General features: G+C 42.6%; 1 protein-coding gene across 4 annotated transcripts in view; it reads left to right on the top strand.

Moving 5' to 3' along the window:
- The window catches only part of MAP3K20 (mitogen-activated protein kinase kinase kinase 20), a 166716-nt gene extending 156851 nt beyond the window's left edge, over window positions 1–9865 (top strand). For all 4 annotated transcript variants that reach the window (XM_006063028.4, XM_044933693.2, XM_044933707.2 and 1 more), the window contains 3 exons: window positions 1034–1108; window positions 3870–4020; window positions 7798–9865. In XM_006063028.4, coding sequence (XP_006063090.3) covers window positions 1034–1108; window positions 3870–4020; window positions 7798–8498 — 927 coding nt within the window. In that variant the 3' untranslated portion in view covers window positions 8499–9865. The remainder of the gene's footprint in view (window positions 1–1033; window positions 1109–3869; window positions 4021–7797) is intronic.
- The last annotated feature ends 13668 nt before the right edge of the window (window positions 9866–23533 follow it).

The raw sequence follows: 23533 nt of genomic DNA, 5'->3' as shown, positions 1-23533 counted from the left end.
ATTTTTCCCTGGGTATCTCCCGTGTATACATGAGGTATAAATGCTAGTAAACTTCTCTTTGTTTTCTCATGTTTAAAAAGAAAAAAAACTCAGTTAAATCTCTACCAAATTTGCTTTGTACCCATCTCATGGTCAGCCAGTCATTTGCAACCTTAAATCTGAAATGATGGGCTGGGGGGTGGGAAGAGAGTGGAGATTCACCTCTAATAAAGACCACTTTCATCTCATTTAAAATAGGACCCAAAGCATAGTCTTATTCATTACTCATTTATCTTAATGTAGTCAGGAAATGACCCACCCACCCTCAGTTTCATTTGTGCCCACAACGTTACTGGTTATCCTGATATAACCAGATAGCAGAGTAGTTATGAAACCTCTAAACCAGCCAATGCCTGCACTCAGAAAAAGCACTTTAGGGTCTTCTTAGATGGTTAAGGATTTTTCTTAATTGTGAAAAAGCTTTCTGAGAAGTCTTCCAGATATTAGCATAAGTTAATGATCTAATGATACAACTGAGCAATGCATGAGAAAAGAGAAGATTGTGGGAGACAAGATTAGCTGTTTACAAACATATAAAAGGATGTCTTATGAAAACCAAACCCCCAAAGATCAGACATTAGCATGTTGTGAGTAATCACATGGGAACCAACAGGGCTTTTCTAATAATCTGACATCATGGCGTTCATGATAGCCTGACATCACACCCTCTTTGCCAATTGTGTACAGCATGACTGGCCTCCAAGAAAGCTACGCTGTAGCAGAGCAGGCTGTATTAAAGCAGTTGTTGTTGCTGTTTAGTCTCTAAGTCATATCTGACCTCTGTGACTCCACGGATTGTAGCCCGCCAGGCTCCTCTGCCCATGGGATTTCCTAGGCAAGAAGACTGGAGTGAGTAGCCATTTCCTTCTCCAGGGGGTCTTCCTGACCCAGGGATTGAACCTGTGTCTCCTGCATTGCGGGCTGCTGCTTTACTGCTGCGCCATCAGGGAAGCCCATACTATGGCACTACACCTTTCTAACTTCTATTTTTCAGCCCCCATTTGTAATGGAGAAGTGGATTGTAGGCATCATGGAAAATCAGACTGTAGAATGCACTGTCACATATGAGGTAAGCCTGGGTAAGGGGTAGGGGAGAAGGGGGCAAGGCCGTTGGCTTCACCATCAGTTTCTCCAAAGGTGTTTTTATTTGCTGCCTCAGGGTGTTTAGCGTTTATTGGAAGAGAAGCTATTTAACCAACATGAATATAGGAAGATCAATATAATTATTCCAACAAAGTAACGAAAGGAAGGAGAACAGGGTGCTTACCTAGAGATTGAAGTAGTAATTCATTCATCAGATAATGATTGAGCACCTTCTGAATACAAATGTATGCATGTGCGACATACTAGGGATATGGAACAGTGACCTAAACAAAGCTCTGCCTTCTTGGTGCTTCGAGTTTAAGGGTGAGGGTAGATCAGTGAGTGATTCTTCACAAGGACAGGGTACAACCTCTATTACTACTGTCAAAACCAGATTCCATATATTTAATATATGAAAAAAATTGAAAAATGTACAAACAAATATTTTAGAAATATTTGCTTTAGAAAAACAAATATTTTAGAAATAGGTGCTATTAAAACTAAAATTCATATATTTAGCAAGTACCTACCAACAGGTACCATTCTGTGATTTGTTTGTTTAGTCACTAAGTCATGCCTGACTCTTTGTGACCCCATGGACTGCAGCACACCAGGCTCCTCTGTCCTCTACTGTCTCACAGAGTTTGCTCAAATTCTTGTCCATTGAATAGGTGATGCTATCATTCTGTGACTAGGGTGGACTAAATCTAAATCTATACTCTCTCAAGGTTTATGTATACTCCAGTGGAGGGCTATAGATAATAAATAAATAAATTAGTAATGTCAGAGTGATAAGTGAGAACCAGAAAATAGTGAGACTCGGGGCATTAGATTCAGTAGTCAGGGAAGACCCTTCTTCTCAGTGTGAGGCAGCAGGGAACAGCAGAGGAAGGGCAAGAACAAAAGTTTGAAGCACAGAGGACATGACAAGGCTAGAGAGGTGGGCGGGGCCAAGCATAGAGCCTCCTGGGGCCGAGGTGAGGAGTTTGGACTCACTGTAAACACCATGGTGGGTGTTTTAAGTATTCTGCTGCTTTAAATGATCTAATTATGTTTTTGAAAAGAGCAAGATATCCATGGTTGTGGAACAATCTGCTTCATAAGGTAGTTTTCTCTACCTGGGAATGGGATGGAGGGAAATAGTTATAGCAGAGTCTTGGCACATGTGGAGATATGGTTAGTATGAATGTAGTTAGTATGTAGCTACCCTCACTAGTATATATGTAGTATGTAGTTAGTATGCAGCTACCCTCAGTAGGACATGCCTTTCATTCATTCACTCCCTTATTCATCTAAGAAACATTTAGCAAGGATTTACCATGACCTAGACACTGTAAGTGGAGAAGGCAATGGCACCCCACTCCAGTACTCTTGCCTGGAGAATCCCAGGGATGGTGGAGCCTGGTGGGCTGCCATCTTTGGAGTCGCACAGAGTCAGACACGACTAAAGCGACTTAGCAGCAGCAGTAGCAGCAGCAGACACTGCAAGAGGAACTCACACCTGTGTTATTTCAGTAACCTTGTGCAAATACTCAAAGGTAAGGAGCACTATCTTCATGTGGCAGCTAGGGAAAAAACTGGCTCAGAGAGATGAAGAGTGGTCCCAAGGTCTGGGGTGGTCAATGAGAATCCGTGGGGTCACCAAGTTCCTCCAGGTGTGAATAGTTTCCAGCCTTCCTTGGCTCTTCTAGCCATTCCCTTCCCAACAGTAAGATGAGGGAAGTCAGCCTCGAATGGACTTCATATGCTGTTGCATAGTGATGGTCTTCTGAGCTGCCAGATTAGCATTTTTAACATGAGAAGTCCAAAGCCTGGCCAGTCCACTTATTCAGGATGACCCGATATTGGAAGCCAGTTAGGATGACAGGCAATGATTTATCCTCCCCAGCCAGGGTACATGCCTGTAGGAAGGAGGCACTGAGAAATAGCTTTAATTGTCAAAGTGTGGCTCGCAGGGCACAGACCTAAATAAAAGAAGTCGACTGGTCTTGAGGAACTGGGAACCTGGGAATCTAGAGCCTGTTGACCACTCCCCAGTACCAAGGAAAAGCTCTCTTTTTAGTAAGTGGACAGTAATAACAGCCAGTTTTCATCTCTGCCTGCCTTAGCTCTGGAGACACGCCTCACCAAATTCTTCTCTTCTCTTTCTCTCTCCCCTGCCTCCTCCACCTCTCCTCCTCAGACTGCAGGATGATGTGATAATTGTGTTGGTAACAGTCACTTCAGGGCTTTTTTAAAAATATGTATTTTCATAACGTTATCAAATCCTGAGAGGTTCTTCAGTCTAGTCTGATTTGTGGCACCTGGTGATGAAGGGGTAACTGGGCCCACCAACCTACCCATACTTAACCAGTTACCCCGATGACCGCAGGCAGTCCTACGCAAAATAGTGGTCAGATTTTATTTATTCAGCAAAATATCTGTTTTCAACTACTATAAACATAAGACATTGTATTTCATTACTCATTAAACAAAGAGGTAAGTTGAGATTTACCAACAAATTCTTAGAGAAGACAACCACCTTTTTAAACTACTGTAGTCCACTAAGGAATAAAGTGGTTAATTTTTTTTATTTTAACCATATTACCATATTGAGGCAAACAGTGCAAATATTTTACCTGGTGCGTTATGACAGTGTTCTAAAGAGTTACCTTGAACAGATAATGATAACCTGATTTTCTTCCCTGTTTTATAAGCATGCATGTATCCGGTTGTGGGTTTCTCTCCCTATTTTTTTTTTTCCACAGAGCGATGTTAGAACTCCAAAAAGCACTAAACACATCCATTCGATTCAATGGAGTAGAACGAAACCTCAGGATGAAGTGAAGGCCGTCCAGCTTGCCATTCAGACGTTATTCCCCAACTCAGAGGGCACCCCTGGGAGCAGGTCTGACTCAAGTAAGTTAGCTGTGCTCTAGACAGGTTCCAAAGTGGAAATGTCAAAAGCCTCACATCAGGAATAAGGACCAGTCTGTAAGTGTAAATGGATTTCTTTTTTTTTTTTTTTTTTGCTGTGTGTGCAGCTTGCAGGATCTTAGGTCCCCAACCAGGGATCGAACCTAGGTCCCCTACAGTGGAAGAGTAGAATCCTAACCACTGGGTTAGGGAATCCTTACTTACTTATTTAGCTGCGTTGGAACTTAGTTGCAGCATGCGGGATCTTTTAGTTCAGGCATTTGAACTCCTAGTTGCAGCATGTGAGATCTAGCTTCCCGACCAGGGATCAAACCTGAGCACCCTGCCTTGGGAGCAGAGTCTTAGCCACTGGACCACCAGGGAAGTTCCTCCCATAGAGATTTCTAATATCATGCATGCATGCGTGCTAAGTCGATTCAGTTGTGTCTGATTCTTTGCAACCTTATGGACTATATACAGCCCACCAGGCTGCTCTGTGCATGCGATTCTCCAGGCAAGAGTACTGGAGTGGGTTTCCATGCCCTCCTCCAGGGGATCTTCTTGACCCAGGGATTGAACCTGTGTCTCCTGCAGGTCCTGCATTACAGGCAGATTTTTTACCTCTGAGCCACTGGGGAAGCCCTCTAATATCATACTTCCTCCTATTTTTAGAATATTGGCTCAGTCGTGTCCGACTCTTTGCGACCCCATGGACTGTAGCCTACCAGGCTCCTCTGTCCATGGGATTTTCCAGGCAATAGTACTGGAGTGGATTGCTATTTCCTTCTCCAGGGGATCTTCCTGACCCAGGGATCGAACCCAGGTCTCCCACTTTGTAGACAGACGCTTTACCATCTGAGCCATCAGGGAAGTCCTTATTGGCTTTATACACAGATTATATGGAAAGTAGAAATTATGGGCTTGGAAATAAGAACATGTTATAATAAAGTTCCATATTCAAGTAACTATCAGAGAAGATAAAAATTAATGATTATGTCCTATTGAAAAATAAGAATGTATATTTATACACATATATATTTAGTTTCCAAGACTGTAGATAAAGATAAGAATTATCTTCCATGTCCAGCGCGCATTCCTATGAAGTCACTGCTGTCCCTGGGGCAACCTCTTGAGTCCTTAACACCACAGATCCATCAAAGCAAAAGAATGACAGGGCAAGCAAGAGAGAGGGCCGGGGGTCGGGGGGTTGATAAAAGTAAGGGAGGAAGAAAGGAAAGGAGGATAGAGAAAGAGAAACATGAAATGCATATGCTGGGTAGTGGTGATAATAATTACAGATGCTATAAAGAAGCCTTTTAGACATGACTTAGAGTAAGACAGGCTGCCTTGTTAATGAACTGGTCGTTATTTGCTAGCTTCAGGGGAAAAGTTCTGACCTTCACCTTTGCAGACCCAGAAACTCTAATACAACCCAGACTCAGGCTAACAAACACTCGGGAGATGGATACATAAACCCCTGTGCAAATCACCTCTTGCCATGAGAAACATACCTTCCCAACAAACCAAAAACACATGTTTTCTGACCAATGCCTCTTTTTCCCAATAAGAAAATACCTTTGATGGAGAAGGAGATGGCAACCCACTCCAGTGTTCTTGCCTAGGAAATCCCATGAATAGAGGAGCCTGGTGGGCTATGGACCATGGGGTCACAAAAGAGTCAGACTCGACTTAGCAATTAAACAACAATAATTAATCAGGGTTCAAGTGTGTGTCCTTCCATGATCTAACCAACACAGCAGTTTAAATCCCTCACTTGCTACATTGTAATAGAAATAAACTCTTTAAAAAAAAAAAGAAAAGAAAATATCCCTGAGAAGTCATAACAGAAGGTTCTTCGGTGGCATGGCAACAAAGTGCCCTGATGGCTACTGTCGCCGAGTTACGAGAGCCCAACGTCTGTGTCCTGCACGGTGCAGACTGGCTTCCCAAGCACACCAGGTGCTCTAAATGCCCACTGGCCAGGGGCCCCAGGATCCTGGGCAGTATTCTAAACCCAGCAACAAATTCTTTGACAGCATGCTAGACCTGCCTTGCTCTGTCAGCATGGTTGATTGGGTTATTTTTCTTTCTCATTCTAAAGTTCTTAAACCATGGGTTTTAACTATACTAAAATTTACCATCTTCCATCACAAAAAGTCCAGAGGTAGGCCGGGCTCCAGGTACAGTAAGATAAGGCGCTCAACCATGTTAAGGATGAGAAATGAGCCTTGCCTGGTTTCTACTCTGCCATCCTTAACAGGTTGCCTTGGTCCTCGGCCTAACTCCTCTCACATTCACAGTCATCGTATAAAGATATGGTAACGCCCACAGGAAATAAGAGGTCAATCCCTTCCCTGTTCTCATGCTTGGGAGGGAGAAAGACTTGCTTAGAGACCCCTTTGCAGACTGCCTTTCAGGTCGTTTTGGCCAGAGCTGAGCACCTTGTTCATTCTTAACCATGGTATCATATGTCTGGCTTGGACTAATCAAAGTCTGCCTTAGAGCTGGATGTGATCGGCTTCCCCAGTGCACATGGCTCTGTGTAGGGGGTTGGACACTGAACAAAATTGGCGTTCTGTTGGAAGCTAAGATTTCGGGGAGGTCCAAGTGAAGGGAAAGAAGCATGTGATGGTTGGCTGAAGCCTGTGAGCCTGAACACAGGAGGATGCCTGTGTCTGGATGCACCCCTCACCTGAGAGGCACAAGGCATTGATGCTGGCAGAGGGAGTGGGCACGCTCTGTTCCTCTCCAGGAGCCCTGCTGGCACAAGCAGGGCTCAGGGAGGATGCCAGGGAACTTGGGATGTGGGCAATGCATGCCCTAGGGAAGACAGAGAAAATCCAAGGTGGGAGGAACTTGCTTATTCATGAAGTATATAGTTTACTAAGTGGCTGTTAATTAAGCATTTTCTTTTACTGTAACTTCTTCCTGTTTGCCACAAAGCTTCATTTTTCAGGCAGAAAACATTTCTTATTCCTGAACCTCGGGAATCTCTCCTCTGGAGATATAAACTGTCTTTCTTCCAATCTCTAGCTGTCTCAACCATTAGAACCCAATCTCTTTTATCTGCATTTAGTGTTCTTGAGGATTTAAAAGTGCTGGTTAGCAAAAAGCCTTTTGTTGACTAAACATGCCCCTGCCATCCAAAGACACTTAAACAGTAATTTCTAGAAGTGACAACATGGCTAAGTTGAGAAGAAGATAGAATTTAGATGCAGTATTAGCTGAGTGACCATGGGTCTGGTCACTTCACCTCTCAAGCATCAGTCTCCTCCGTTATAGACTGATATTATTAGTATTGACCTGGCTCAGTAGTAAAGAATCTCCCTGCCAATGCAGGAGCCACAGGAGATGCAAGTTTGATCCCTGGGTGGGGAAGATCCCTTGGAGGAGGAAATGGCAACCTGCTTCCAGTATTCTTGCCTGGAGAATCCCATTGACTGGGGAGTTTGGCAGGCCACAGTCCATGGGGTCACAAAGAGTCAGACATGATTGAGTGACTGAGCATGGTTTCTAAGAAGATGTCAGGGAAGTTAAATGATATACTGTAAGAAAAGCCTTTGGAACAGTGCCAGCATATAGCATACATTTGGTAAGTATAAATGCCCCTATTTTTTTAATAAATATTAATAATAAAGGAAATGTTCTGATACCTAGCCTAGAATTATGAATGGTAATGCTTAGAGCTTCCCTAAGAGGTTTGAAATTTTGTGAGTCTTATGAATTAGGCATGCAGCTTTACTGTGGCTTCAAAGATACCCATTTCCATTTCTTCCACAGGCGCTGATTGCCAGTGGCTGGATACTCTGAGGTTGCGGCAGATTGCATCCAACACTTCTCTACAGCGCTCCCAGAGCAACCCCATCCTGGCATCCCAATTCTTCCCCTATTTCAATGACCAGGACTCCTATGCAGCTGCGGTGAGGCGGACCCAGGTGCCCATTAAGTATCAGCAGATTACACCTATAAACCAGTCCAGAAGCTCCTCTCCTACTCAGTACGGACTGACCAAAAACTTCTCTTCTCTGCATCTTAACTCCAGGGATAGTGGCTTTTCCAGTGTTAATACTGACAGCTCTTTAGAGAGGGGGCAATACTCTGGTAGAAGCAGGAACAAATATGATCGAGCTAGTCACTCACTGAATTCTTCTCCAAGAGGAAGACACAGTGGGAAAAGTCAGCACTCCACTCCTTCAAGAGAAAGATATTCTGGAAAATTCTACAGGATTTCTCGGTCAGCACTCAATGCTCACCAGTCACCTGACTTCAAGAGAAGTCCGGATGCCTCCCATCAACCCAGGACCATCCCAGGGATGCCTTTGTGCACTGACATGGACTCACGAGCCAATGAGGAGGAGAGCAAAGTCAGCGAAGGGGGATGGACAAAGGTGGAGTACCGCAAGAAACCCCACAGGCCCTCCCCTGCCAAGACCAACAGGGAAAGACCCAGAGGGAACTCCCGAGGAAGGAGAAACTTTTGATGAATTGAACTAGTCAAGCTTTTCTTAGTATTTTTTTTTTCAATGTAATGGATTTTGATAATGTGCTGCCTTCAGATAGAATTAACAAAAGACAATGTTTCCCTTCCAGGGGTTTAGAAAATACCTTCTAAGAGAGCCTATAGCCAAAACAAGGCCAAAATTGTGGATGTTGGTTGTCCATTGTAAGTAACTGGACTTAAAACATAACTATATATATTTTATTCCCCTGAATTACCATCTTTAGAGAAGGGAATATACCACTGTATTACCCTAGCCACTGCTTTTCTGATTAGCAGGGCCTGGACTAGGATGAACTTAAATGCAGAAACTTAGCTTAAACAGGGCACTCATCTTGGGTGCAAAATTTAAGGGGGAATCGAAAAGCTCAATAATCAAGATTAATAATATTCTAGTGCAATACTTAAATAATATGCTAGTGAAATATTTAAATAAATGAAAATTAATGCAAAAAATTGTGATAAACAAAAAAAATCGAGATTCTGGAGAAAGACAGGATCATTATTACTGGTTTTTCCTTTTGTCTAAGGCTCCAATATGGCTTGGCAAGACTCTGTTACTGATCCTGTCTTTATTTAAAAATCTTATATTAATATTTTGTTCATCATGTATTCTTTGCATTTATTTTCTCTTTAAAAAATATTGCATTAAAATATCTTTTATTTTGATTACTCAGGTGGGGCTTTTTTAATGCTTCCTTAAATTTTGTATCCAAGGCAAGTGCCTCACTTGCCTTACCCAATCTCCACACAGCCGGTTAGTATTTATTTTAGTAAGTCATTTGGGTTTTTATCTTAGTCAGAGCTGAATTGACTTGGCCTGCCATTTTTAGGCAATAAAAAAGGTTATTGGACTTGATCATAATGCCACATATCATTCCATGAGACTCATCAGAAACCAGAAATCTAAACTGCTTAGGAGATTTGTGGTTGTTTCTTTCCTAAAGCTCCCAGGGACTGCAATCAAATATTATTTTCTATATTTTGCCAAAGAAGGAGCCAAGAGGGGAAAACAAAGGTCTGTAAAGTCCTCTTGGGATGTCAGAACTCTAAAATCTAAAAGAAAACAGACACAGAACAGAATGATAACATCACAAGCTAAAAGTCAGAGAAATTTAAAATTACTATCGTCCTTGTTAGAGCAAGACAGTAAATACCATCCTTGTAGAAAGAAAGCTATAAGCAGCTGGGGGTAAAGAGGTGAATGGTATGGGTGGGAGGAAGCTGACTACAGTTTAGGACAGGCATTGTGGAATCTGGCTTGGGAAATCCTACATATTTTTACAAATCAAAAAAGCCTGGTGGCAACAAACTTACTATATGTCAAATGAATAAATGTTATTTTCAGTACATTCTGAGTTTCTGTTCAACATTCACTAGCTCTGAATATCAACTGTTCCTTGCCCTGCATAGAATTCTCAGTGCTCTGTAGAAATCTGATTCTGGGGAATTGCCAGTGTTGGGGGTGGTTCTCTTTTAATAGAAACCAGTCATCGAGTACATGCATATATTCCTGGAGTAACTGCCCTGCTCTAATACGGTCCTTGGGGCCTGGGGTTGGTTTGGGCAGCATTAAAGAATCCTATGGATAGAGGAGCCTGGCAGGTTACAGTCCATGGGGTCACAAGAGTTGGACACAACTTAGCAACTAAACCACCACCACCACAAAAATCTAGGTTATAGGAAACAACTTCACCTGTGTGGAAAGTTGTGACCTAACCATCAATCCAACAATTCAATTGTATAACTCTTATTGTTTAACACCTGCATTTACAAGCAAAAGTGATGGGAAATAGTGACATTAGGCACTGAGGTCCTCTTTTCCACTGTGGACCAACTTCTCCAAGGATTTAAGTTCGACTGTGATCCTTTCTCATGAAGCTTATATCAACCACATCTGTTTTCAGTTATTTTTCCCTTTGTCCTTTGTTCATGTTTAGTTTTTTTAAGAGGGCTAATACAAAGTATGTTACCTTCATAGCATGCTGCTTCTAAATAAGCAATAAAATACTTTCTTTGATTAGGATTTTTGGATAAGTAGCTAAATGCAATCTGAACTAGGTCACTCTGATGGAATATGGAGCATGGATTTAATTATTAAACAAAAGGTTCATTCTGGGGAATTATTTAAGACTCCAGTTTAAAAGGTGTTATGCCAAAAATTGCTTGTTTCATGCTTTTTCCCTTGCTTTCCTGGGCTATTCGTTGGAGAATCCAACCTGGTAGTAAAATGACTCAATGGCCTCATTCCTAGTTAGTGCAGTAGCTAATCACAAAGAGGTCATTCCAACACTGTACAAAACTGACTACCTCAAAAGATCTCATGAAAAAATTCCTGTCACCTCAATGCTCCTAGTCAAAACCAAAATACGAACATCTGTGGTCTGCTTCTTGGTTGAAAGAAATTATTCTTATTATTAAAGAAATAATAAGGGTGGATGTTATTTTTTTTCCTAATGATGCTTATTCATCAAAAATTGCTTGCCATGTTGCAAGATGAATGTTGCAAGAACAGAACAAGTTAAGAGGACTTTTTTCCCCATCAAGTTAAATCAGTTGCAAGAGGCTGACGTTAATAGCAACAACAATCAACAGCAAAAAACAACAACAACAACAATGAGAAACCACCAGGGATACTTTAAGAGGAAAAAATCATAGTAGGAACAAATTAAGAAACTCTACCTTGAGTTAGGCACCCGTAAGTGCGGGGGTGCAGCAGACCCTCAGTATGCTTCAGATCAAGTCTGAAACACCTGAATCTGTACTGGTTGCTACCAAAGAGGCAGGCATTACTCCAGGCACTGCCCAGGCAAAGCATGATCTTTTGCTCTCTGCACAGTCACTAGATGGCAATTCTACAGCACTGACGTGAATAATTGAATAATCCCACGTATATAAAGGAGAACTGGAGATTACTCACCAAAGGTACCTTAGAAATATATATAACCTGGTCATTGTTTTCAACCAATTCCTGAATATTATTCATAAAAATTATAAAAATTAAACTGCAATGTTTAAAAATATTCACAGTAAAAAAAAAATCAGAGTAAAATTTAAAACAGTAAAATCTGGGATAATTGGATGAAGACACAAAAGAAGACTCACAGTGGCAGAAGTGATCATGGTAAAACTTGGTATGAACAACAGAAAAAATGATACATAAAATCTTCATTGTGAAACTTTCATTGAAAAGAACTAATCCCATGGGGGAAAATCAGTACAATAAAAATATGAAAATGGGAAATAATTTTATTATGTTGGATAGAATGCATGTGTCTGTGCTCAGTGTGGATGCTCAATCGTGTCCAACTGTTTGCGACCCCATGGACTGTAGCCCACCTGGCTCCTCTGTCCATGGGATTTTCCAAGCAAGAAGACTGGAACAGGTTGCCATTTCCTTCTCGAGGGAGTCTTCCCAAACCAGGGATCAAACCTGAGTCACCTGCATTAGTAGGTGGATTCTTCACCAGCAAAGCCCGTTAGATGAAATATCAGGGAATTGAATTGGCATAATGACATGCAGAGTACATCATGAGAAACGCTGGGCTGGAAGAAGCACAAGCTGGAATCAAGATTGCCGGGAGAAATCTCAATAACCTCAGATATGCAGATGACACCATCCTTATAGCAGAAAGTAAAGAGGAACTGAAAAGCTTCTTGATGAAAGTGAAAAAGGAGAGTGAAAAAGTTGGCTTAAAGCTCAACATTCAGAAAACGAAGATCATGGCATCTGGTCCCATCACTTCATGGGAAATAGATGGGGAAACAGTGGAAACAGTGGCTGACTTTATTTTGGGGGGCTCCAAAATCACTGCAGATGGTGATTGCAGCCATGAAATTAAATGATGCTTACTCCTTGGAAGGAAAGTTATGACCAACCTAGACAGCATATTAAAAAGCAGAGACATTACTTTGTCAACAAAGGTCCGTCTAGCGAAGAATATGGTTTTTCCAGTAGTCATGTATGGATGTGAGAGTTGGACTATAAAGAAAGCTGAGTGCCAAATCGATACTTTTGAACTGTGGTGTTGGAGAAGACTCTTGAGAGTCCCTTGGACTGCAAGGAGATCCAACCAGTCCATGCTAAAGGAGATCAGTCCTGGGTGTTCATTGGAAGGACTGATGTTGAAGCTGAAACTCTAATACTTTGGCCACCTGATGTGAAGAGCTGACTCATTTGAAAAGACCCTGATGCTGGGAAAGACTGAGGGCAGGAGGAGAAGGGGATGACAGAGGATGAGATGGTTGGATGGCATCACTGACTCAATGGACATGGGCTTGGGTGGACTCCGGGAGTTGGTGATGGACAGGGAGGCCTGGCGTGCTGCAGTTCATGGGGTCGCAAAGAGTCGGACACGACTGAGCAACTGAACTGAATGACATTCTTCCTTAATACAAACATTTCCCAGTAGTTATATATAGTTCTGATCACATTTTATCCATAAATAAGTGTTTAAAAGTCCAAGGGTCAACACATCAAGATCAGAATGTCCAGTGGTTCAAAACGGCAGGATCAAAACAGCCTGCACACAGCTCACAGCATTCTGACTCAATTGTAACTGTTCCAAGTTGAGAAATACCAAATATTTTATGTCTCCCAAGTCTCTTATAACTTACCATTTCACCTCAACAGGTTGGTACAGATACGGCATGCTTCTGAAATGCTGGCTCAGCTACAAAATGCTGTGATTCGGTTGTGCCAACTTATCATGGAAACTCTAAATTAGAGACACTGTAGCATTGGAGAAGGAAATGGCAACCCACTCCAGTGTTCTTGCCTGGAGAATCCCAGGGACAGGGGAGCCTGGTAGGCTGCCGTCTCTGGGGTCGCACAGAGTCGGACACGACTGAAGTGACTTAGCAGCAGCAGCAGCAGCAATGAGGAGGCTTATAAAATCTCTTGCCATCACTCGGTTTTGAGAAGCTGCAGTTAAGCCAGGATGGCCTGGGGAAGTCAGAGCATAAGACCTGGACCCAGCTCTATTTGCTACTCCTGGAACTGGTATATGAGATTGTGGAGGTGGAAAAAAGCACTAGATCCGTGGTCAACCTTGTCGAGGCTTTAGGGTAGCAGGCACCAGTGACTTTTCACTCTATTGCCCTTTCCCTTTGACTCGCTGGCTGGTCAAGCAATGCATGAGCAAATTAAGAGAGTGAAAGAATGAAGTGGACTTGTGTCTCAGTGAACTCCGGGAGTTGGTGATGGACAGGGAGGCCTGGCGTGCTGCGATTCATGGGGTCCCAAAGAGTCGGACATGACTGAGTGACTGATCTGATCTGATCTGATCTGTGACCTTGTAGCTCATTCAAAACTAAAAAAAAAAAGTTTACCCTCCATAATCAATGTTCTATTTACTCAACTGTCCCAAAGAAATTGCTTCCCTACCACCTAGGCGAGTCTCACTCAGCCCTCAAGTTCCAGCTGTCATCCTGGAAGCCCTCTATCCACAGTTCCAGTCACTTTGCTCATTCTGAACTCCTCTTGGAGGCATTTATCACTTAGTCCCTTGCACCACTGCTTAAGCCTTGTGTTCCCACTCCCCTGAAGGCACCCTGGGAGGACAGTACAGTGGTGCCCAAGAACTTGGCAACGGGGAAATACAACTAACCACCAAGAATTCATTGATGGAATGGCCACAAACACCACAATACCTACCAGGGCTGAAAAGCATGCATATATATCAGACCAGAGACATGAAACGATGCATCTTCTAGAGGTGGTGGAAGAGTTAGGACATGGGTTTGGGGACAGACAGAGGTGGTCAGCCTTAGAAGCCCAGAATAAGGCAGTCCACAAAGGAAACGGTTAGCCATACTATCCACACCAAGCCTTCACACAGGGCATAACGTGCCCAATCACTCCTAGAGACCAGTAAGCATCACAACATTGTCCAGCAGAGCCTTTCCCAGACTGATGTGAGAGTCTACTTGGTTAGGGAAATATAAACCTTTTGTGGAGATGGTCATTCGACTGGGCTCCTGCTTACCTTTTCTGCATCACTGTCTGCCTCTCCCCACAGAAATCAAACTGAAAAGCTGCTATATTCTCCCTTTTCTTCAAAACTCCCTCCATCCAACTTCCTCTGCACTGTCTGGCTGAGTCAGCCTTTAGCTCTCTGCTAAGACCTTACTTCCTCCAGGAAGCCCTCCTTGATCCCCAGGCCTAGGTCAGGCTCATCCTCATGTGTTCACACAGGACCTTGTGGTTAATCAGATGTATCTCCCTTTGTTGAAATCACCCCAAAATCTGCTCCTCTGTACTCTTTCATAGATCACCAGTGTTATTTCCAACACATAATTGGTACTCAATCTGTTTACTGAATGCATACATTAATTGGCAAATATATTGATCAAACTAATAAACCATCAAATCATTTAAATTCTTGTTCTAATCTCATGCTCATTAAGTGACCTTAACAGGATTCTCCAATTTGCTTTACAGTTACATTTCTAGTATTGAAAAAAAATTACTGTGCTGATTTTATACATCCGTCTCTCATGAGTTTTGCCAATATGAATTGGCCCCTGAGAACAACTCTGAGACACTGATTTGATTTGGGGGCTTATTGAGAATTCCTTGGTGATCCAGTGGTTAGGACTCAGCAGTTTCACTGCTGTGGCCCAGGTTCAGTCCCAGATTGGGGAACTAAGATCCTGCAAGCAGCGTGGTGCTGCCAAAAAACAAAAAGGGGGATGGGGGCGCTTATCAGTGAGAGCAGATTCTGGGTGTGCCAAGGCCCCCAAGGAAAGGCCAACATGTTTTTCCCAAGAAGTAACCCCTTGTGTCATAGTAAACTATGCTCATTTTCCATTCTGAGTTTTTGTACCCAGTATAGCACAATAAATAGCAGATCTCAAGAAATGCTTGTCACAGGAATAGAAAAAGCATAAAAATATTATGTATGTTCAAGAAATTCACACAGAGACATTGTCCTTTCGGACGCTGATAGAATCTCTTTATATAGCTTTTCTTTCCAGAGGCCCAAAGGGTGTTGTTGTATTTTTGTTTTGTTTTGCCTGTACTTCGAGCCTTGTAAGATCTCAGTTCCCCAACCAGGGACTGAACCCCAGGCCAGGGCAATGAAAGTGCCAGATCCTAACCACTAGACCAGCAGGGAACTCCTCCCAAAGCTCTTCTTTTTTTTTTTAATGACTAGTAGTTGTTCCTGATCCCGGTGCTCCCTACTATTCTATTGTGCCTCCTTATAAAAGTACGTAAAGTTTTCCTGAAAGTCTGACCTGGCAGTTTTCCTTTCTCGTGGCCATGGGCACCAGGTGCACTCCTGACGCCTGACGGTGCCTGTTGTGGCTGAGACAGGGGATGGCTTAGCCTTGGTGCAGGGACAATTCAAGATTTGTCAGCTGGTTGTGGCTGATTATCAAGATGTCCAAACCGGCTCCTTTGCTATGTGTAAGCAATTTAATTTTGTGCCTAATTTTAATCTGCAGTGTACTGTATGTCTACATCTGCTGTGTTAAAGGATTCATTAGCATTTAAAGGGGGAGCTGATGGTATTGATCACTCTTATTAAAACCAAAAACAATCACGCAGCAGTAACTGATGAGCATTCTCTTCGACCACTGAAGTCACAGCCAAAGTTTATGTACTCGAAACGCTGGCAGAAACAGAAAATGTGATAATAAAGCAGAGAAATCAAAGTGGCATCTGTTATACGCATTTATGATTTGCCACTATCCCCAGCCACTCCAGCTTTTCAGATTATGAGCTTCTTGAAGATAGGAAACTTCATTTTTTCCTGAATTTCTACCACCTGGCACAGTGTCTGGCAGAGAGTAAGTTCTTGATAAATTTTCTGATAAGTGAATAAGTTAAGGAATAAAGATGAGATGTATATAACCAGTGTAGGTTATACAAATACTCTATAAGAACAACTGTAATTTTCTTACAGATGTTCTAATAGTTGTGTATTGCTATTTAACAAATTGGGCTTCCCTGGTAGCTCAACTGGTTAAAGAATCTGCCTGCAATGCGGGACACCTGGGTTTGACCCCTGGGTCAGGAAGATCCCCTGGAGGAGGGCATGGGCAACCCACTCCAGTACCCTTGCCTGAAGAATTCCAAGGACTGAGAAGCCTGGCGTGCTGCAGTCCATGGAGTCGCAAAGAGTCAGATGCAACTAAGCACAGCACAGCACATAAAATAAATCAGCCCAAAACTTAGTGGCTAAAAATAAGAATAAACATGTTATCTCACGTAATTCCTGTAGTTCAGAAATTTAGGAATAGCTTAGCTGACTGGTTCTGGCATGGGTTTCTGATGAAGTGTCCGTCAAGATGTTCACAGGAGCTGCATTTATCTGAAGGCTTGACTGTGGCTGGAGGTTCTGCTTCCAAGACAGTTCTCCCATATGGAGCTGGTTGTTGGCATGGGACCTCAGTTGCTCCTCATGTAGACCTCTCTATATGCTTAGGTATCTTTATGACATGATGTTTGGATTCCCCCACAGAGAGAGATCCAAGAGACTATGGCAAAAGCCATAGTGTCTTTTCTGAAGTCACATCCAAGACTTCCCTGGTGGTCCAGTGGCTAAGACTCCACACTCCCAATGCAACGGGTCCACATTCAATCCCCAGTCAGGGAGCTAGATCCTGCATGCCACAACTAAGACCCAGCACAGCCAAATAAGGAAATAAATATTTAAAAATAAAAATGAAAAAGAAGTCTGGCACATCCCATAACATCCTGTTGTTTACACAGGTCAGCCCTATTCCATACGGGAGGGATGACTCAAGGATGAGAATACCAGAAGGTGAGATCACAGGGCTGCCTTGTAGGCTGGCTACCTCAGACATCACTAAAATCTCTGTACCCCCCTATTGTAAATAGATGTCTCTTCTGAGCTTTGCCTTTTCTGCCTGCTTTATATTTTCTCACAATCTAAAATTTGAACCTGAGCAGACTTCAATGGAGTGTTACAGCCGGAAGGCATCTTGAAGACCATCTCCTGAAGTTCATGTCCTCACTTCATAGATGAAACACCCAAAGCTTGGAATTGAAGTGCCTGCCCTGTCACTTAGCCAGTTATAGGCAGGGCAGCACGCAGAGGCCCCAGCCGAGGCTCTTCCCTACCCTGTTCTCATGGAAGCCGTGCTTTGTGAAATGGTTCATCACGTGTGAAATTGGTGTTTGTGAGGTCCACCGGCTGTAAAGTTAACACATTATATTTTGGTGTAGTTGAACCTCTTTGGTCTCTGTAGAGACAGGGAGAGTCATTGTGGTTTAGTAGGTGTGACTAAACGCTTCTAAAAACAAAACATTCAGGCAATTACATTTTCTCTTTCTTTCATCAGTCCTCTGTTGATTTCCTCTCGATTTTGTGGTAGTTTTAGAGAGAGTATTTGTTTTATGGAATAAGTATGTCTAATAAGGTTGCAGAGTACATTTGAATGCTTAGTTCGGTCAGGCAAATGTTTGCTGGGGTCCTTGTGTGTTAGGCACTGGCCCTGCGTTCTCTTTCATTTTCAATGGCAATTCAGAATTAAGTCTCAAAAGCGGGGGCATTATTTCCCTATTGACTAAATTTAAAACTTGGAAAGAAGAGCTAGAAACATAAAGTAGACAAAGAGAAAAATTCTTTTGTTAGACAGGAATAATTCTTTTCCCTCTCCTTGGTCAGTTCTTTTGGCTCCTACTGCATACCACACTTTCCTCTGACTGTATGCATTTCATCCTTGCCTGGGGAACCCATGACTCTGAACTTGAACTTCTCAGGACTCAGCCTACCCATTATTTATCTTTGTCTAAAAAGACTCTAAAAATTACTAGTTCCTCCACTTGATGTAACACACTCAACAATGACCATTCCTTAAATTCGAGCCATTATTGTGAATCACTGTCTTACTTTATCAAAGAATCAAAATGAGCTTACTGAAAATGAGAGAACCAATGCTAGATGGTCAATTTTCAGAAATCCTCTACTTCTTACCCACACAGATGAAGTTCCAAGGAGACTCAAAGGATAACAACACCACCTGCTTGTTTTGCTGAGTTTTAACTATAAGGAAACAGTCTCATGCTAGCCGATTCAAACACAAATTTATTGTAATGTAATATAAGATATGTCACAGAAAAAGTAATTTTGATTAGAGTTAATTATGGACAGATCATGATGTACCAAGCCCAGTTGTAAGCCCTTCCCACTTCCTATGAGGTTGATTCTGTTATTATGTCCATTTTACAGTTGAGAAAACTGGGACATAGAAGTTAGTTATTTGATCAAGGTAATTGAAGAAATGGCACTGGGATGGAGTAGGACCCCACAAAGACTGGTGCTGAAGGGGCAGGGGCTCTAAGGGCCTGGGTGGGCTTGCTGGGTCCTTGCCTCACACTCCCCTATCAGCTGCCCATTGCTGCTGCCCTAGTCACCAGCATCTGATGTCTGATGTTCTTCCACATTTCAGACTGGACTCCCAGCCGCCATGCTTCTTCATGAACTTTAGCTGCAAATCCTACCTGGAATTGTTATTTATTTATTTATCTTTATTTTGGAGGGCAGGGGGGTCTGTCCTGGGTCTTCTTTGTGGTGCACGAGCTTTCTCTATTTGTGGCGTGTGAAGAGCTTCTCTAATTGTGGCACATGGGTTTAGCTGTCCCTCGGCAGGTGGGATTTAGTTCCCAAACCAGGGATAGAACCCACATCCCCTGCATTGGATGCTGAAGTCTTAACCACTGGACCACCAGGGAAGCCCCCCTACCTGTAACTGTTAAGTAAGTGTGTGTGCTCAGTCATGTCCAACTCTTGTGACCCCATGGACTGTAGCCCACCAGGCTGCTCTGTCCATGGAATTTTCCAGGCAAGAAGACTGGAGCAGGTTGCCATTTCCTCCTCCAAAGGATCTTCCCAACCCTAAATCCTTCTCTATTCCTTGTCTCAAAGTCCCAAAAGACAGAGAATTGACTTGGCCCAGCTCATATTTTTGAGACAGACTGGAGAAGGCCCAGGCGGCTCAGCTGACCCGAGGTTGGACAGGCACCCTCCCACTGCCTGGGAAGAGAGAAATATGAGGATGGCAAGTAAGAGAAAGCACAGCCATCTAGGCTGCAAGGCCATGTAGCTGCCATCGCATCTCTCAGAACAAGGATAGGCACACTCTTCCAGCACATTTTTATCCTCTAATGTCCAGTCTACGCTGTTTGCTAGAAGGGCATAGTCAAATTGGCTGGATTTAATACATTTTTAAAATGTGTCATTTATAAGAACTGTACCAAGAAAATTATACAAACAAAAACGTCTGCTTTTTTAAGAGATTGGCTCGTGAGTAGGAAACCTACACGACTCCGGTATTTCTCCTTTGTTCTCACATTACCATCACATTCATAACACTTCTGACATGACATGGGTGGGCTTTTCCCCCCACACCAAGCAATCCTGCCACACCAGCCGGGGTGCCCTACAATCTAACTCAGTTCCGACATGCTCTACCTGATACTGTCGTATCAGACCCCAGGTGAAGGGTTCAGTCTCACAAGACTGCTACACACCCCTCAACTTTGAATGGCAATTTCAAGTCCAGGTTGTCACCTGTGCTTCTGACCAATGGGCTGTATATCAGAGGTTCCCATGACCCTCTCCCAGGCCTTGATTCATTTGCTAGAGTGGTTCACAGAACTCAGGAAAACAGCCTACTCATTGTTTACCAGTTAATTACAAAAAGATATGATAAGTGACACAGATGAACATCCAGGTGGGAGAGATATGTGTGGGATGTGGGAAGGGGCTCTGAGCTTCCATGCCTTTTCTAGGACTGCCACTCTCCCAGTACCTCCATGTGTTCACCAACCCAGAAGTTCTCCAAATTCCATACTATCATCAGGATTTTTATGGAGACTGCATCACACAGACATGATCAATTATTATATTAACTCCTTTTCCAGCCCCTCTCCCCTCTGGAGAACCTGTGGTGAGGCTGAAAATACCAAACCTTCTAATCTTGACTTTGTCTTTCTGCTCTGCCATTTGGCTCACAGTCTTGGATTTTATGGTAATGGGGTTATCCAGGTTCAGTTCAGTTCACTTCCGTTCAGTCATGTCCGACTCTTTGCGACCCCATGGACTGCAGCACACCAGGCTTCCCAGTCCATCACCAACTCCCAGAGCTTGCTCAAACTCATGTCCATCAAGTCGGTGATACCATCAAACCATCTCATCCTCTGTCATCCCCTTCTTCTCCTGCCTTCAATCTTTCTCAGCATCTGGGTCTTTTCCAATGAGTCAGTTCTTTGCATCAGGTGGCCAAAGTATTGGAGCTTCAGCGTCAGTCCTTCCAATGAATATTCAGGACTGATTTCCTTTAGGATTGACTGGTTTGATCTTCTTGCAGTCCAAGGGACTCTCAAGAGTCTTCTCCAACACCACAGTTCAAAAGCATCAATTCTTCAACACTCATCTTTCTTTATGGTCCAACTCTTCACATCTGTACATGACTACTGGAAAAACCATAGCTTTGACTAGACGGACCTTTGTCTGCAAAGTAATGTTTTTGCTTCCTAATAGGCTGTCTAGACCTGTCATAGCCTTTCTTCCAAGGAGCAAGTGTCCTCCTTTGTAAGATATCTCATGCAGTTGGCTACAATTAATATCTTTCCTGGCTAAGGCAGGCAGTTTCAGTCAGTGGTTCCCCTATCAGTTTGGTTTTCCAGTGGTGTGAGCAGAGGAGGAGAATGACAGAATTTGTGTAGCTGAGGGCATTGCACTTGTGAGGGAGACAGAAGCTTCACTTTAATAAAACATCATTCTTGGGAATTCACTGGGTGTCCAGTGGTTAAGACTTCATGCTTTCACTGCCAAGGGCACAGGTTTGATGCCCGGTTGGGGAACTAACATCTCATAAGCCATGTGGCCAAAAGCAAAAACCATTATTCTTCATATCTAACTAAATATTCCCAAGTTTGATTTTATTTATTTTTATAGTTTGTCATTTTTTTGTTATTGTTTACTGGCTGCTCTGTGTGGCTTGCAGGATGTTAGTTTCCCAACCAGGAATCAAACCTGTGTCCTTGGCAGTGAAAGTGCAGCATCCCAACTACTGGACTACCAGGGAATTCACCACAATGTCGTTTTTTTGTTTTTTAAGTTTTTATTTTATATTGGAGTATAGTTGATTTAAAATGTTGTATTAGTTTCAGGTGTGCAGCAAAGTGACTCGGTTATACACATCTGTATATCTGCTCTTTTTTAGGTTCTTTTCCCATATAGGTCATTACAGATTATTGAGTAGAGTTCCCTGTGCTCCACAGTAGGTCCTTAGTAGTTACCTATTTCATATATAGTAGTGTGTATATGTGGAGAAGGCAATGGCACCCCACTCCAGTACTCCTGCCTGGAAAATCCCATGGATGGAGGAGCCTGGTAGGCTGCAGTCCATGGGGTCGCTGAGTCGGACACGACAGCGACTTCACTTTCACTTTTCACTTTCATGCACTGGAGAAGGAAATGGCAACCCACTCCAGTGTTCTTGCCTGGAGAATCCCAAGGATGGGGGAGCTTAATGGGCTGCCGTCTGTGGGGTCACACAGAGTCGGACACGACTGAAGCGACTTAGCAGCAGCAGCAGTATGTGTATGTTAATTGCAACCTCCTAATTTATCCCTTCCACTGACCTTTCCCCTTTGGTAACCCTAAGATTGTTTCCAAAGTCTGTGGATCTTGATTTTATTTATATTTAGTTTGTAAATTTGTTTGGGCTGTACAGTTAGTTGAATCACAACTATGAGGTAAGGAGTTTGCTTTTGGTAGTGTTTTTTTTTAAGTAACATTATAACCTAAATTGGAGAAGGCAATGGCACCCCACTCCAGTACTCTTGCCTGGAAAATCCCATGGACGGAGGAGCCTGGTAGGCTGCAGTCCATGAGGTTGCTAAGAGTCGGACACGACTGAGCGACTTCACTTTCACTTTTCACTTTCATGCATTGGAGAAGGAAATGGCAACCCACTCCAGTACTCTAGCCTGGAGAATCCCAGGAACGGGGGAGCCTGGTGGGCTGCCGTAAATAATTTAGTAATACTGGAAGAATTTAATAATTCTTTTTGTTTAAAAGGATACCATACATTACTCATGTTTAAGGAAAACTGACTTAGATCAACCTAATTTTCAGATGGTAGGTACAAGGTCCTGAAATATAAAGAAACCTGTGAGCTACTTAAGACAGGAAGTGACTTATTCATCCCAACTGCACAGAACTTAGATCCCTAGTTACTTGTAACTGAATTAAAAAAAAAAAAAGCAAACAAAAAAAGACCACAGCAAGATGGTGACTGAGCCAGGACAAGCTTTTTACACTTGTCTTCTTTCCCATTCCCCACCCTCAGAGGCTTTTTAGTTCCTTGCTTACCTGGATCACCTAACTGTGACGTTCTTTTTTTAACTGAAATATATTTGATACTTAACACTGTAAATGTAAGGTGTCTAACATGTTGATTTGATACATTTACATATTATAATATGATTGCCATTGTGATAATAATTTAGTACCTTTATCATGCTATATAATTATCATTTCTCTTTAGTAGTTGAAATAATTGAGATCTAGTCTCTTAGTAAGCCAGAACAGAGTAAAATATTGTTGTCTATATTCATGGTACTATGCATTAGATCTGTAAGACTTATTTACTACTTGTTACAAGTTTATACTCTTAAGCAACATCTCTCCTATCTCCCCACCCCTCAGCCCATGATAACTACTATTTTATTTTTTGTTTTTACAAACTTGGCTTTTTAGAATCCATATATAAGGGATATACAACATTTGTCTTTCTCTGTCTGACTTAACCTCACTTAGCATGATGTCCTTAAGGTCCATCCAAGGTCATTGCAAATGGCAGCATTTCCTCCTTCCTCATCTGAATAATATTCCGTCTGTGTGTGTGTGTGTGTCTATACACATATATATACCACATCATCTTTATCCTTTCATCTGTTGATGGACACTTGGGTTGTTTCCATAGCTGTGAAATGGGGTGTCATTTCTAGTCGTTTATGTCTCAGCACAGAAAAGA

The sequence above is a fragment of the Bubalus bubalis genome, chromosome 2, assembly GCF_019923935.1.
Source record: "Bubalus bubalis isolate 160015118507 breed Murrah chromosome 2, NDDB_SH_1, whole genome shotgun sequence".
NCBI lineage: Eukaryota > Metazoa > Chordata > Mammalia > Artiodactyla > Bovidae > Bubalus > Bubalus bubalis.
Note: the sequence above shows the minus strand (reverse complement) of the source record. Positions and strands in the feature narration are given on the sequence as shown.